This window comes from Zeus faber (assembly GCF_960531495.2).
Source record: "Zeus faber genome assembly, chromosome: 20".
Classification (NCBI taxonomy): domain Eukaryota; kingdom Metazoa; phylum Chordata; class Actinopteri; order Zeiformes; family Zeidae; genus Zeus; species Zeus faber.
The window spans coordinates 13329612-13346344 of record NC_137207.1 but is presented as its reverse complement, the minus strand read 5'-3'; the positions used below and the strand labels follow the sequence as shown (position 1 = coordinate 13346344).

The 16733-nt window shown below is 44.2% G+C and overlaps 1 protein-coding gene across 1 annotated transcript in view; it reads left to right on the top strand.

The window, feature by feature from the left end:
* The window catches only part of mtr (5-methyltetrahydrofolate-homocysteine methyltransferase), a 38162-nt gene that overhangs the window by 19897 nt on the left and 1532 nt on the right, over nucleotides 1-16733 (top strand). The window contains exons 22-32 of the mRNA XM_080021684.1: nucleotides 88-188; nucleotides 835-902; nucleotides 8380-8500; nucleotides 9188-9269; nucleotides 9357-9455; nucleotides 10027-10102; nucleotides 10394-10549; nucleotides 12629-12828; nucleotides 13750-13950; nucleotides 14103-14298; nucleotides 15050-15162. Coding sequence (XP_079877810.1) covers nucleotides 88-188; nucleotides 835-902; nucleotides 8380-8500; nucleotides 9188-9269; nucleotides 9357-9455; nucleotides 10027-10102; nucleotides 10394-10549; nucleotides 12629-12828; nucleotides 13750-13950; nucleotides 14103-14298; nucleotides 15050-15162 — 1413 coding nt within the window. The remainder of the gene's footprint in view (nucleotides 1-87; nucleotides 189-834; nucleotides 903-8379; nucleotides 8501-9187; nucleotides 9270-9356; nucleotides 9456-10026; nucleotides 10103-10393; nucleotides 10550-12628; nucleotides 12829-13749; nucleotides 13951-14102; nucleotides 14299-15049; nucleotides 15163-16733) is intronic.

Here is a 16733-nt window from a genome sequence, read left to right as displayed (position 1 = left end):
TTAGTCAGTCCAGTTCCATCACTGCTCCCTTCGAGACTTCCAGCTTTCCATCCCCACACCACTTCACCTGTTCTCCTCGTTCTCCAGGATCCGTACCGGGGCACCATCGTCTTGGCGACTGTGAAGGGAGACGTCCACGACATTGGAAAGAACATTGTGGGTGTGGTGCTGGGCTGCAACAACTTCAGGTGCACACAGCCAGACCAAAATATACTTTCATCCTTCTTTTGACCGCAGCTCACTCAGCACAGAGGGAGAGTTGGAGAGTTCTAAAAAGTGTTAGGTACGCCTTATCAACACCTGTTGCAACATGCTCCTATCATTCAATTAAATAAGTTGCAGCAGTCAAAATCTGGAGCTACAGCTCCACCAGCACTGCAATGGAAATTGTGAAAGAGCGCTTTCCAAACGATGAACTCAGACTGTTGCTGCTTGCATGTTTTCATGAATAGGGGTGGGACAGAAAAAAACCTGTATACTGAAATTAACATATTGTTAAGCTACAAAGGTGCCGTATATCTATTTTTTATTATTATTTATTCAGTGATTTATTGAGTTATTTTTGTATTTATTTTTTAACAGCATATATGAATACATGTAGTATAAGACTGAGTTGTTGTTCAGTTGTTACCTTAAATTATTATTATATATTTTATTATTATATTAGCACACACTGTGTGTTGCAATGAGTTCTCTTTTATTTTTTTTGTATATCATATAATTCAGTATCGCGATACCATCTTCATCATGTCATTAGTTATCTGGTGATTCCCACGCTTACTCACAAAATATTGAATTCCATTCTTTCGCCATCTCTCTCCCTCTTCCTCTCAGAGTGATCGATCTGGGTGTGATGGTTCCCTGTGATAAGATTCTTCGAGAGGCCATCGAGCACAAAGCAGGTAAACTGTGAGAACCACCGCTCATTTGGTCCAAATCCGGAACAATGTTCCTTAAACAATCTTTTCCTCGCGTTTCACTTTTTACAGTGCTGCTCCCTGTTCACTCTTTATAGCGTACATTTCTTTTACTCTTAGTTCATTTTCCCCACAGAGTTTAAGAAAGTGTTCCCCATCGCAGGGACGGTTCTCTTACTCATGGGACTGATCAACGGATCATGTGGCGCAATCGAAGACTCTGCATTCACGCTGAATGGCAGAGGAAGTGACAACGTTACGCTCCCGCCCCGCCCCCAGTGCGGGGTTATATAACCGCAGCTTACTACTCCTCTTACTTGGCCAAAGAAGAATCCGAGATTCTCAAATTCACAGCTTTCTACTGTTCAGCTTTTGGGTTCCTAACTCGCACAAGTTGGTGAGTCACCTGCTTTCATACCGTTTGGGGAGGTAGTTTAGTGCTTTTTCACAATTGTTCTGCGTATCCCGGAGGAACCTGGGGTGGGGCGACGGGGAGAGCTTTCCCAGCTTCCAGGCGAGCTCCAGCCAGCTGTCGTCAGCTAGGCTAATGGAGGCCGAGCTCATGGAGGTGTCCCAGCGAGCGGTCAGCAGGATGGGCCTCCCCACCGTTGCCGTACTGGACACGGAGGTGTCCATGATGGACGGGGAATTGTACTCCGGAGCCCTCCGCTGGTGCACGTGGCGTTATTGAAGGGCCGGGCTAACTCTTTCTCAGTGCGGGCGCCGGTGCGGGGTTTCGAGGCCTACCTCCACGTGGACCAGGCCCCGGAGCTGGGCTACCTGTCCTTCCCTCCTGTGGCGGGGCCCACCGCTTGCGGGGGAAGGCACCGGCCTGGGAAAGAGGCCTACCCTATTCTCCAAGGCGGCCAAGCAGCTAGCGTCGCTAGCAGGGAAGGTCTATTACTAGTTACTAGTGCCATTACTATTCCACCTGTGGGCGCCTGATTGGTGACCACGCTCTGTCAATTATTTTTCCGCTGTGCCGCCTTCAAAATAAGAGTTCCCTACTTCCCTCTTTGCCAGCAGGTTGACAGCCTCATCTAGTGATGAATCGGGTATCAATATTCAAATAAAATCATAAAGTTGAGTTACCATAAAGCATATCTATTTTCAAAGTTCAAAGAATAAACTAAAAGGAATGAGTAAATAAAAGGAATGAGTTTATCCTCATTAACGCTATCTAGTGTAAATGGACAGTTAAGAACAGTGAAATGGAAATAGAGAACATCTCGTCAAAAACTATTTACGACAACTGACAGGCGTCAGCATTATGTCTGAGCTCTTCATTAATAGGTCTATACTGTGGGCATGGCATCAAGGTGTGTGAGCTATAATGTTCAAAAATCATGTTTTATTATGGTGTCACTCACCCAAATGTGGGCCCAGATCAATAGCCTTCAATAGTATTTGTTGATTTTTTTTTTTTTTTTTTTTTTTTTGTCCCTTGTTGCTTCATTTTATATTTTAACATGATTTATTAATATTATTTAATTTTATTTATTTTGGTCCTAGGACCGACATCTTGCACAGTGCCAGCACCCAGCCACAGTAGTGTAGCGGCAAGGCTCGGTTCTTCAGACCACAATGTTGTCAGTTGGAACCTACTCAGCATTTTTTTTTTTTTTTTTTCTGCCTCAACCTGCTTATCAGCTTTGTCTGGTTATAATTTTCCATCATGCAGCAATTGAGGGAATAAGCAAACATTTCCTTCAAGAAACCTATTTTTTGTTTTTATTTCTTTGTGCTTTATTTTTCCTCAAATGTCATAATGTGTGCTGTTTGGTGTAAAGACTTTTCCACTATGCTATATACTCTGAACACTGTTTTAGGAGTTGACCGTTTGCTCTGGAAGACTGAAACAATGTCATAAGGATAATTGACGGAGCACAGTAACCAATCAGGAGCAAGCCTTACCACAGGTGGAGTAGCCTGTTAGGTTTGTTTTTCAGCTTCAGGGGCAAACTTCAAACAAGTGTTCAGTTCACCCTTTGTAAAACACCGTCCTCTGTCTTGCCTTGTGTCCACATGTAATGGGGCAAATATGTGCTTTTCCTTTGCACCCAGAAAATGTCCCAATCTTTATTAATATGCAGTCATATCACGCCTTAAAAAAAAATCACAGAACAAGATACGACTGATAAAGTTTCAGGTAGCGTGTCTCCTGCCACAATAGATTTCAGATTTCCCTCATGAATAATTCCCAGTTTAACACAGGCTGCCGGTAAAGAACAAGAACACACAATTTGCCTGTGTGTGTGTGTGTGTGTGTGTGTGTGTGTGTGTGTGTGCGTGTGTGTGCGTGTGCGTGTCTGTTACAACCAGCGAACTTAAACTTGGTTCAGACGAGAGGTAACTCCTCATCTATAGCAGAAAACCGCTTGCTGACAGATATCAGTGTGGCGCTCCCCTCCTCACCACAGCAGAGGAGATGAAACGCATGAGAGGAGGTGAAACGTGTATTCCAGCATGCGTGTTGTCCTCTTCGACCTTTCCAAAGCCCACTGACCCTCTATCTGCCTCAATGAGGATGTCCGTGGGGTCTTCCTAGTTCAAGACACCTCTGGGCGGGTAGAGGGTCAATGAGCGTGTGGAGGCATATCGCAGCCAAGTGGGGGAACCGCATCGGCGCCGCTCCTAAATATTAGTATGTCCTCATAGGAGAGGGGAGCTCTTCTTTCTTAAAACGCAAACACGTTTTTTCTTTTACGCTATTAAAGTAGCACAGCATACTAGTTCGTGGAGGTACACATCATACACCATGAAGACTTTGCAGGGAGGTACTTGATTGAGATATACATTGGTAACGTTAAATTGCAGGATAAGGCAAAGCACACACTCCTTCAGTTTTGCTGAGGAGACTTTTGAAGGCAAACACTGTATTCTCTGCATCCCTTCTGTTTGCCCCCACCTCACTCCACTGAACACAAAACAAAGCCTTGAATTGAGCCCTTGTCAGTGGTTTGTCCTCGTGTGTAAACAGTTGCTGGAAAACTCTCCGGTGGCGCTTAATGAGTTTTCCGCTTCCGTGAACTGGTCGATCATGCTGTTTGGCCTCAGAGTAATAGGGACAATTGCTGTCGTTCGCTCAAAACAGAAGGATGGACAGGAGCAGAAGCATTTGTACACACAATAGCATATATCTGAATTCATCTGAACATTTACAGTTATACCAAATGAAAACAAGTTTGGAGAGTCGGATAATTTGAGCGACGGTAGAAGATGAACACAAATACACAAGAGGTTACAGTCTCTTAAACAACTTGAATTATTGCTGTATTAAAGACAGTAGGAGGAACCTTGCACAAGGTTCACGAATTTTGCCTCGAGTATGCCAGCAAATAAGCATGCTTGGCAAGGTCTCTTAGCCTGGCTCCGCCCCCCTATTGCTCCCAGCTCAGTTTTCGCTGGGATTATAGTCTGGAATTGCTTTTCGCAAGATAAATTGCTGGGCCATTCTGAGGGGCCCCACCAATCAGCAAACAGTTCGGGGGGGCTAAGTGTGATGACGTTGAAATTAAAGGTGTGTTTTGAATTGGTGGCAGTGCGAGAGCTAGACGAAGCGATATATCATATGGTGGTCAGTGACGATTGGTTAAAGGCAGGTCCAATGGTTTCCCCAATGGAGTCAGGCCGGACCCTTTTCACAAAGTGAATTTTGGGTCTGGTTACACAAGGCGAAAGGTCTCTGTCCAGGGTTCTGAAACGCCTTGCAGGGATTTTGCAGGAGTCACCGCATAGGTTGAGGCTTATCCTTGCCAGCCCGAAGCACAGTTAGCAAGTGTGGCTTGGGAAAGCAGGCCAAAGTGTAAACTACCTATTTATTGGAAGGGTAGCTTTAACTGAACACTCTAACGCAAATAATTAATATACTGCTTCATTTCGTTTGAATAAAGGCAAATGTCAAATTACGGAATGTTAAGACCGGAAAAGATGGAGTGAACTGACTGATAAAATAAATGTCAGTGAATTGACTAGATCAAACATCCAAAAATGTACAAGAGAAAACAGTATAATATTCACATCCCAAACACAGTATAAACTTGTGACTTGCATAATATAAACTGGAAGGAGTAGGCTGTAGTCTGGAGTAACTCATTACCTCTTGCAGATAATTCTGTGATGCAGCTAAGTTATATGCAGCTCAGAACCCTGGGCGTTCGGCACACATCAGTTCATTGTACAATGGCCGTACTTTTTTCAGTCATTGGTTGTGCCGAATGCCAAAGCAGGAGAGGAAAATGGGAATACATTACGTAGAGGGGTAAGACACAAGAGGCGTGGCAATTGGTCACTGTCATCCTGAACTTCTGATTTAGAATGCCATTTATCTCCAGTGATCACTAAAATGAATGTAATTCTCCTGTAATTTTGATGCAATTCTTAATGATGCAATATGAAGTTAGTCAAGTTTGTGTATTCAGCTGAATGGTACCTAAGAAAAAGGTAGTGCCTCACAATGTGTTTGAAATCCCGTTGCCAATTTTGAAAGGAGCGCTTTAAATGTGTGGTGCTCCACAAGTCACGGTCCAATCCCCCCAGGTTTTGCTGAAGACTGATCCACGCAGCCTCTGAGTTGCACTGTTGAATCTAAGAAAAACAGCCCTAAAATAAGGTGAACTCGCGTTAACGTTACAACAGAAAAATCGAGATCTGGTCCTTTGTTACTCATCCTCACTACTTACTCATCTTCTTTTTTTTTTTTTTTCTTTAATTCTGTTAAATTTAACACGTCAAGTACTATCAAACAATGAAAGACCATAGTGCTTTACAGGTAACTAAGATCATTCTAAAGTGAACAAAAACTAAAAGGTCTTACCCTCAGGCATCCCTGTCAGGCAAACCCCCACGGTCCAAAGTGTTCAACACAGCATCCTGACCGCACATCATTTTATCGCCTGTTACGGCACTGTGAAGCATGTGTGTCATTCTTTCCCTAACCCCAAGTTTCCCCCAACCCTTACTAAAAACACACTTGTTCATTAATGAATCACCAGTAAGGTTACATTTCCATTTTACACATTGTTCTATTCTTTAGGTTTACCCGAGGAGTGGTTTTGCTTTTTGTAAACTACAAAGGGCTCCACAGAAACCCAAGACGAAGGTCATTTCAGATTAAGGCCTGAAACTCAGCGGCTTGATGCGCGTGCACGATGAACCCGTGGATCCTCAGGACCGTGACTAAGGCCTATGTCATCTAATTCGCCCCTCCTCTGCCCACATACGGGGGAAACATCCGTAGTCTGTTGTCCAAGACAGCCACACAGAGGTTCTCGCGAGAGTTAAACTCCCTGCTAGAAAAAGGGGCTGTGCAGAGCGTCCCGAGAGAGGCAGGCGGACATTACGGCAGATACTTAGTGGTGACGGAACACCTTCGCCAGGTATTAGACCTGTGAATGTTAAACAAGCGTCTCGTGAACAGGAAATTTCAGATGTTGACCACATGCCGAGATTTATTCGTCCAACCGCCTGGTTTGTGAAACTAGATCTGAAGGCTGCCTATTTTCCCATCTGCAACCCCTGTTACAGAGTATATCTGCGCTTTAACTCCCAGGGGAAAGCCGATGATTTCCTCACACTCCCCTTCGGCCTCATTAGCCCCTGGGGTGTGCGGAGGCCGAAATAACACCGCTACGGCAGCTGGGGGTGAGAGTGTACAACTACTTGCCATCAGGCGGCTGGTTTAACCCTTTCCCACCTGAAAAGTCTACGCTTCACAATCCACATGGAGAAAAGTGTATTGACCCCGAGCCAGCGCAGCCCATTTTTAAGGCATGGAGCTGGACTGTGTTTCGATGATGGCCCGTCTATCTCAAGTCATGTGCGTCACAGGTCGGACCCGGATGGTTAGTGACATTGCTTGTGTGCCATAAAATGCCGGGTGGGATGGCATCAGCAGCCCCTCGTCAAGTTGCGGGCCAGGGGGTTCCAGAGGTGGTACACATCCAGATCGCCGTCACCCAGTAAAAGACAGACAAAAATAACGGTGTCGAGGTGCAAGAGGGCATTATCAGGGTAGAGAAGGGCACGGTTCCTTCGTGCGTGATCCACGCTGCGGAGTGTATCGTACTGCTCCGTGGACGCATCCACCACGGGGTGGGGAGCTGTCTACAATGGTGCGGCAGTCAACAGGCGGTGGATGGCGATGCAGGCGAAGCGTCCCTTAAACATGTCAGAGCTGCACACAGTGTTGTAAGCTCCAGCCCTCATTGTGTGTAGACGCTCCACGCTATTCCCCCTGTGGCACTGTGTGTCCCACTGAGTGTGGGAGGCAAACCTGTCACTGTAAATGGTGACTCTATATTGGCCCCGCCACCTGTGGTTTGCCGATCCGTGCAACATGTGTGTGGGTCCCTCGTGGGAGCTTCCCCTCCGACGGGACCTGGTCACGCAGACGCATGGAACGATATGGCACCCACGCCCTGCGGTGCCTCCTGTAGCTGAGAGGGAGAAGCTCCGAGCATCAGGCCTGTTGGATGCGGTAGTCAGCACTATACAGAGGGTGCCAGGGTGCCCTATACACGCTCCCAGTAGATGCTAAGGGGGTCGTATTTTTGCCCAGTGGTGTGTGCAACAAGGACACGCCACTTCTGACTGCCCTATAGGACCAATATTGGAGTTCCTAGAGGGACTATTTGTGAAGGGAAAAGTGGCCTCTGCACTTAGTCGATCTGGCAGCAATCTCAGCATGTCATGTAGGCTTGGACGGCTTCACGCCAGGCAGTCACCCACTGGCGTCGCATTCACATGTTGGACGTTACTAGGTCTGCGCTGCCGCATGTCATGTTTGGCGAGCAGATTTGAGTAGGCAGGCGCTACGGGGAGTATCCCACAAGCCTTTTTCTCACACGTCCACTGCCATGTCTGGTACAGCGCTCCAGTCGACATGCACAATACGACATTATTGTGTGAACCTCCCTCAGGTGATGGTGACCAAACTGTCGCGTGATTGTATACGGTCCCATGAGTAATAGATCACAGTCCCTGCCATAGGGAATGTCTAGGTGCGGTGGCAGCCATGGTTCCCTGAGGAGGGGCCGGATCTATTACTGCACTGCGGTACGGTACCCCTCTGAGGCGCTCAGCAGGGAAAAGAGGAAGAGAGGAGGTTAGCTGCGGTTATGTACCCCCACGCAGGGGTGGGACAGGAAGGCAGCGTCGTCAGCTCCTCTGCCATTCAGCGTGAATGTAGAGTCTTCGATTGGATTACATCCGGTCCCGTGAGTAATAGATCTGGTCCCTTCGCAACTGAGACGTTATCTTAGCTTGTATACAATACATTTTCAAGCTGTGACCAAGTTAAAACTGACAAAATGTAACCAAAGCAAAAAACACTTTAACTCCTTCAATTTAATTAAATTATTAATTTATTATTATTTTTTTTTTTATAAGAAAATAATAATATTTCAAAAATTACATTTGTATCACAATCTACTACCCAGATGTTTGTTTTGCGTCCCTGCAGACATCATCGGGCTCTCCGGGCTCATCACTCCGTCTCTGGATGAGATGATCCACGTTGCCAGGGAGATGGAGCGGCTCAGTATTAGGACGCCCCTCCTCATCGGGGGAGCCACTACATCCAAGTGAGCCTTTTTTCGGGGGGGGGGTGTCACCACAAAATGAGATGGAAATCCATAGGTTTTGAAATGGTTTTGATCGAATAGACATACTGGGGAAATAAAAAATAAAATACAACTGGAAAATAATTTAACCACCTTATTGAAAATTGTACATATATTTCACATCCAATAAATGTTTTTGTTGTTATTGTTATATTTTTATTATTATTTTTTTTTTGTAATTTTAAATTTATGTTTGTCTTTGTTTATTGGTAAAATTGAGGTTCTTTGTAAATTAGCATTTTTTGATTATTGTTTTTAGGTAAATTTTATTGTATATTCCCATTGTTTTTAGGTTTATTGCATATTATCTGTCTGTCTTTTTATTGTTCCCTTCCTCGAGTTATCTATCTATATTTATCTAATGTTTTAATTTTTTTAATATATATTTATTTTAATATGATATTGATACTTAATTGCATTAGAGAGACACACACACACACACACACACACACACACACACACACACACACACCACGTCATTAAAGCACTCTGCAGCACCGTGTGTCATGACATGGCAGTGCATATTATGTATGACCATATGTATATGTATGTGACAAATAACCTCTTGAAGCTTGCAGTGTTTGTGTCCTGCGTTATAGTGTGCTGCGTGTTTTTGAATTTTGACTTTTTGATTTGTTTTCCGCTCAGGATCCACACGGCGGTGAAGATCGCTCCCCGGTACAGCTGCCCTGTGGTCCACGTGCTGGACGCCTCCAGGAGCGTGGTGGTCGTAAGTCCCACGCGTTCTGCTTGTTCTAAAACGAGAGGTCAATTTGGAAGATTGTGTAACTCCCTCCCTGGATTTGCGCTGTCCCAGTGTTCCCAGCTCCTGGACGACAAGATGAGGGAGGAGTACTTTGAGGAGGTGACGGAGGAGTACGAAGACATCAGACAGGAGCACTACGACTCATTAAAGGTGAGAGAAGGTTGAAGATTGAAACACTTCTGGGGAAACATCGGTTAAGAAGCTTCTCTGGAAAACCTGTGTGGGGAAAAAATGGAAACCTTGCAAGGCCATCATGCAAGATTGCATTTTAGCTTCAGATCCACCGATCATTGAGTAAAATGGCCTAAAATTGGCATTTTAAAATAAAGTTTTGTACTTAAATTAAAGACAGGTACTTCAATTAAACTGATGATTGATGAATAAATGATGATTTGATTATATATATATATATATATATATATATATAAATTAAACTAAATTGTCTTAAATCATAATTTTCATTTCATTTTATGCATTTTGTGTGTGTGTGTGTGTGCGCGCGTTTCACCCTCACTTTTAGGCATTTTGACTGTTCACCGATGCACTGGATTCAAATTAAATCAACGTTAAGTTTAAATATATGCAACAGCCACAAAGGCTTTTGCATATCCCAGTGATGCCTGTCTGGTGTAAAATATGTCACATGGAAGCACGTCGCAGCCATCTTACATCTGCAGTCAAGTGTTTCTCTCCCTCTCCTTCTCGTTTCGTTGACATTCAGGACCGGCGCTACCTGTCGCTCTGCCAGGCGAGGCAGAAGGGCCTGCACGTCGACTGGCTCTCACAGCCCAGACCAGGTGAGAGGAGTGGTGGATGGGAATTTAATAGAAAAAATAGGAAAAGAGCATAAAAGTGCTGCTTATTACTGTATATACAAGGTTAAATAAATCTACCTTTTTCCACAGTTTAGGGACATGAAAAAGAAATACATCATTGCCAATTTTCTTTTGGCTTGTGTTTTATTTTATTATACATAATTGGACATTATTAGTGACCATACTGGCAACAAACGATATCGATACAAAACAATGTGCATGAACGGTTGTTAACCATTTCAACCTCTGTCTCTATCGCTTTCTCTCTCCCAGTGCGTCCTCAGTTTTTGGGCACTCGTGTGTTTGACTCGTACAGCCTGCGCAGCCTGGTGGAGTACATCGACTGGAAGCCGTTCTTTGACATCTGGCAGCTCAGGGGCAAGTACCCCAATAGAGGCTACCCCAAGATCTTCCAGGACAAGACCGTGGGTACGTGGACATGGATAAAAAACAACAGCGTTGAGGATATTTGGTCACAAAAAAATGTGCGTTGGTGTGTCAGCAGAATATTGTTGACTTAACACCCATAAAGGAATAGTGTGGTTGATCTGTATTTTATGCTTACCCCTCATGTTGTATGTAGGGAGGTTTCATTGCCTCAGGAGTTCAATGTAAGAAATGGGGGACAAATCGACAATATGCGTTCAGTGCAAAAACTCACTCCACACCAGTGTCAAATTGCAATTCATGTATTTGGGGACTGCAAACCATCTGAGGTTTTAATTTGTTGAAAATATCACACTAATTGTATTCTCATAGTGCACGTTGCAGACCTGCCAACCTGCACGCGCATATATATATATATATATATATATATATAAAATTGTAGTTTTATCACGGCAGTATTTAAACGACATCCCTCAGATTGGACCAGATGCTATGACCTGAGGTTCTGTAAACCTGCGGTCCTCCCTCTCCTCCCTCCCTCTCCTCTCACTCACTCAACATCCACTGATACGCAGCTGGTACTTTATTATCCACCGACGCTGCATTGCTGAGGTAAAATGGCAAGTGGGGGCGTAATAATCATAAAAATGTGACGGTAATGTTAACACATAAAGCGTTGGCAAGAGACGCACCAATTGATCGGCCACTTTCAGCTTGATAGGCGACGACCGGTGACTGGGCGATCAGATATTTTTTCAGATTCTGTGCGGGTCGAATTTACACAGCTGTACTCGTAAAAATGTTATCATACTCAAACCCGATACCAAGGTAATGTAACGTAGTTGCGTAGTTGACGCTCAAAAAAGAGTGAAAGAAACAAAATGATGGCTCTTTATTGTATATTTTATCGCTTGACAATATTCCAAAATTGTGCTGACTGTGTATTTATCGCCGTCGCTGCAGCGGAGCGTCTGCTCCGGTTGTTTCAAGTGCACAAGCTCCGATCGTGGTGAAAAGTTTGACTCTTTTTTTTGATACTCGGTTCTGGGTATCGAGTATTTTACGAGTCACTCAGTAAAAGGAGTCCTTCGACTTGGTTCGGTCGGTTCAATGCAGTGAGTGAGTTCAAGTGAACGAGAGTGAGACGTGTCGGTGATTTCTTTTATTTTTTGCAATGATTGCAATTTATTTTGGAGTTGCATGTACTATAGAATAGGTAATAGAAAGGTATATTTGAACTTAAAAGGGAAAGAGACTTTAATTTGAAGTTTGAACTGGACATTTCCATGTTAGTTATATGTTGAGTTCTGCTTAAACTCAGTGAGATTTAAAGGTTGCATTGTACTCAAACTTGGTGACAGTCCCATTTTATTGGAACTCAGTGACAGTTCCATGTTGTAATTTATTTTATTGGCGCTCGGGGGAGAGTTTCATGTTCTATTATTCTTCCATAGTGAAAAATGAACAATTATAAACGGTGTCAAAGTCAATCTCACTATTGTGGTAACTGAAAATTGCAGCGGTGGTCCGTACGTGCAGCTGTCTAATCACATGATGTTTTTGTCATTGACGTACAGCAGATATCCCCAATGAGACCAAATAATAAGAAAATTAGATTTCTCAATCAATGTTTTATTACAAACATACAATTGAATGAAAATCAGAATCAGACAAAATCGGAATCAGCAGGTCGGGTTTTTTACACATCGGAAATCGGAATTGACCAAGGAAATTGGCATCTCTAGTTGGTAAACATGTTCAGTTTTTACGAGATGATGCATTTCAAGGGGTGTATCCTAATGATATGAATGTGTATACTGTATATAGTCAGCCGTAGGAGCTCCCATACAATGTGATGAATCTCGTTAAGAGACGGCTCCCGTGTGAATAACTGACGGAGTCCTTCAGCTGCAGTAACTCAAACACCGCAGAGAGACTCCCTGTTACACTATTGCGGTGCTCAAAATATCTCCCCGAGGTTGGCGGGTCTGAGGCTGTCTTCAAATATTCAATCAAAAAGGCTCTCTCCAGGACGATGCATGATTTACTACTCGAGCCGTTATGCAATGTTTCTCCTCCGCCATCTTAGTCCCACGTCCTAAATCTGTCCTGCTGTTTAAGGCACAGAGGCCAGGCGGGTGTTTGACGAGGCCCAGCGGCTCCTGAACAGGTTGATTGACAGCCGTGGGTTGTGGGGGCGGGGCCTGGTGGGCTTCTGGCCCGCCCACAGCGTGGGAGACGACATCCACGTCTACGCTGAGGACGCCGGGCTGAGCTGCAGCCAGGAGCCTGTGGCCAAGTTCCACGGTCTACGGCAACAGGCGAGGGACTCAATAGGATGCACGCTAATGATTGTTTTGTTTTGTTTTCCTTTTTAATTACTTTATTTTCATCCAAAAGTTAAATTAGCACAAGCACGCGGTTAACCATAACTATAGTTTGAGTGCCAATAACAGCTAACTGGTTATGGGTAAATTGATAGAGCTAGAGAATAAAAAAACAACAGGGTCAGCAACAGATGTAAATTGAAGTCAAACCCAAGCAGACATGAGCACACGCACAAAAATAATTTCATTAAATGTTAAATGTATTGTGAATTGCACATATTCAGTCATGAATTACTTTTTAATTTAAAGATATTACAGACACAAATAGCTAAGCATTTATCTGTTAATTGTTTTCCGAATGCCTGACCGTTATCGTGATGAGTGGGCAGATGATAGTGATGAGTGGGCAGTTTATTTTTGTCCTCCTAAAAAAGGTTCGGAATCTATTGGTATTGGTACATATATAATCAAATTATCTTATTTGAGTGGAGCACTGTGGTTTGAAGAGATTTATTTATTTATTTATTTTTAATCAATCAATAAATTACTAATAAAAATAATTTTACAAAACCGACGTATTTACAATGCAGCGGGCCTATTGTTAAAGTAATGGTAAGTGTAATCCAGATAAAGCAGCAAAGTATGTTTGAGGGGTTCCCAGTAGCCACTAGGAGGCGCTAGAGTTTCATGAGGGGCCACTGTTTATTTATGAAAGTTTTATTTGTCGGGTATAGATGGGGTGGATTATTAAGAGATAAAGAGATGTGATATAACTATATATGCAAAATCAATATTTAACATGAAATGTTATAAATATACCTTTTAATAGTTAATAAGTTGACACGCTGACAGGAAGTGGACAGAATCCGCAGCCGACAAAATTTGGGCTTATCCTGTCTTGCCGTTTCCTCGTAGGCCGAGAAGGACAGTGCCAGTTCCGACCCCTACCTCTGCCTCTCGGACTTTGTGGCCCCCAAAGGCAGCGGCGTGGCCGACTACGTGGGGCTTTTCGCCGTGGGAGTGTTTGGAGCCGAGGAGCTGAGCAGGCAGTTTGTGGAGCAAGGGGACGACTACAGCAGCATCATGGTCAAAGCCCTGGCTGACCGCCTGGCGGAGGTGAGGGAGTTCACCGGCGTGTATCGGAGAAGCACACGTTTTGCGTCTCAGGTCATGTTATCGTACACGAGCCCGCTATCCCAAAACAAACCCATCGATACGCATATAGACCCCACTTCCCGCTCCTGATGTCCAACCTCCTCTACGACCAGGCCTTTGCGGAGGAGCTCCACGCCCGTGTGCGCCGGGACCTGTGGGGCTACGGCGCCGGCGAGGGTGCAGTGCACGCCGCCGAGCTGCACCGCGTCCGCTACCAGGGCATCAGGCCTGCGGCAGGCTACCCCAGCCAACCCGACCACACCGAGAAGAACACCATGTGGAGCCTGGCGCAGATCCAGCAGAAAACTGGTACTGTGACCTCCTTCCATATCCTCATCACACCTCCGTTTTCAATTAATAGCGGAATGTATAGTATCTTAGATAGATGGATGGATACTTCATTCATCCACGGAGAGAATTTGCACCATCGCAGCTGCTCACCTCCGAAATAGGCAATAATGATGACGTAATAAGTGACGAAAAGAAAATGGCAATAGACGAGACAAAATAAGAGTTGGCAAATATACAATAACCTACAACAACTGAGATGAAACAATATATACGATAACAACAAAAAGACGCCCGATGTTCAAATGAAACTAAAGATTAAACACTAACTTTGGAAATATACAATACACATAAAATTGAACTAGAGGATGGAAAAAATCCTAACCCTAAACCCCGAGAATTTGCAATAAAAAATAACCCTAACCCTAACATGTGTGTATTGCATTGCATTTGGTATCCTTGTTGAAGGACGGTTGCCCCAAACTAGGGACATCATTCCTCCTCCTCCTCCTCCCCAGCCCTTCTGCGTGTCAGTTATGGAAAGTACAACGCTGCTTCTTTTTGTAGGCGCTAATGGAGGCTACAGAGCGGCGTAGTAGCGCTAACACAGGGTTTATGTGTTTGTTACTATGTCGTGGGGCGGTTAAGCAACCCGATGGTGCCTTTTGGGATAAAAGCGTCCGATATCGTATAATATGTATGTGTGTTTACGGTATATGAATGGAGTTTCTTTGTGCATTTTGTGCACTTGTTTGTGTGTGTTTATTTCCAGGCATCGGTCTGACGGAGTCTCTTGCCATGATGCCGGCTGCCTCCGTGTCTGGACTCTACTTCAGCAGCCCCAGCGCTCATTACTTTGCCGTGGGCAAGATCACCAAGGAGCAGGTCAGTTGTCGGCCACATTGCACTGGCATCAATCTAATAACCATACCTCGGCGTCCATGGGCCCTTCAAAAGTCTTTAAGTGCCTTTTGAATTCAATTTTTACAAATATTAGACCTTAAATATCACTGAAATAATCTTGAATTTGAATGAGGCTTCAATTTCAATATAAACAATTCTGCCTGAATGTATTTATCCATATATTTATTAAATGTTTGTTTAATAAAAGTTGTTCTACATCAAATATATTGTATTTGCCTGCCGTACATGATTTGTCCAAAGATCTGTGTCTTGAAAAGTATTAATTTCAACCTGCAGACACCTTGAAACTCCATTAAAATATTCCACTAAAGTGAGGAAAAATAAACCGAGGCTGCCAAATTTTCCGTGAGCTGATCGAAACGTAGCCAAGACATTAAAGTTAAGCATCTGAAATGTTTCCTTTTGGCATTAACCCGCAGGCTTTGTCTTTCACGACTTTGAAACCAGGTTAAAAACAGCGTGGGGACGGGGGAGGGAGGAGCGGAGCACGGCTCTTAGACTCGTTGAGGTTATTTTCTGCGCATTGCGCATGGAGAGGGGGGGTGATCGGGGAGAGGGTCACGGAGAGAATGTCCCCAGTACGCACGTTTTTCTTAATTACCGTTCCGTACGCACTTGTTTCGTTCCGTGAGGAGACTTCAAATTAAATAACCCACATCTAAATATGAAAACACACGGTTTTGGCGGAGAGGGAGACGGGTGCTCCCTCTCCCTGCTATAATCAATGGCAGTGTTTACCACAGGTCTGAAATACACCTGTGGGTGATGCTCACTTCCATCACGAACTACAGTTTTCCGCGTTCCCGTGAACTAGGGATGTAACGTATACCGTTGTATTTCGGTAGATACCGTACCGTTAAGTTTCCTGCCGTCACATCCCTACCATAAACGCAGCATCACTGTCTTTCGACTCCAGACAAACTTGCACTCCATACTCGACCTCCTAATCCGCCTGAGCCAGAGAGCCCTGTCCGCGTCTTCTAACTTTATACCAGAGAGCGAGTCCACTAGTGAATAGATTGCGGATGGCGTCGTTCTCTCGGACGACTGATGTAAAAAAAATTATAATAATAAATAAAAATAAATAAAAGCTGAAATGGGTCGCCAAATATACTCTGGCGGCCGTTAATATACCTGGGCGGCCCGCCCAAGTGAAGTCTGTGTGGGGGAACTCTGAATAGTTCTCTTCCTTTCGAATTAGGCTATGTTTTAAGGTTGCGATGAGAATCTGGGAGCAGTAGAGGGTGCGGTCTCACACACGCACACACGCACACACACACACACACACACACACACACACACACACATGCACGACACATGTGCAAGATGTACATAAAATCCCGCTATCCGCTGACAAAATAATCAACACACAATACGTTATGTTTACAATATTTGTCTAAATGCAAATGTCTGCACACCCAGTCGGTGTTTGTAAAAAATAAAAAAAATTTAAAAAATAAATAAAATGTAAACGTTTTTGATGAGACCTGTTGAATTTCAGGTGCAACCGATGGAAATGTTTCTGGTCGCAC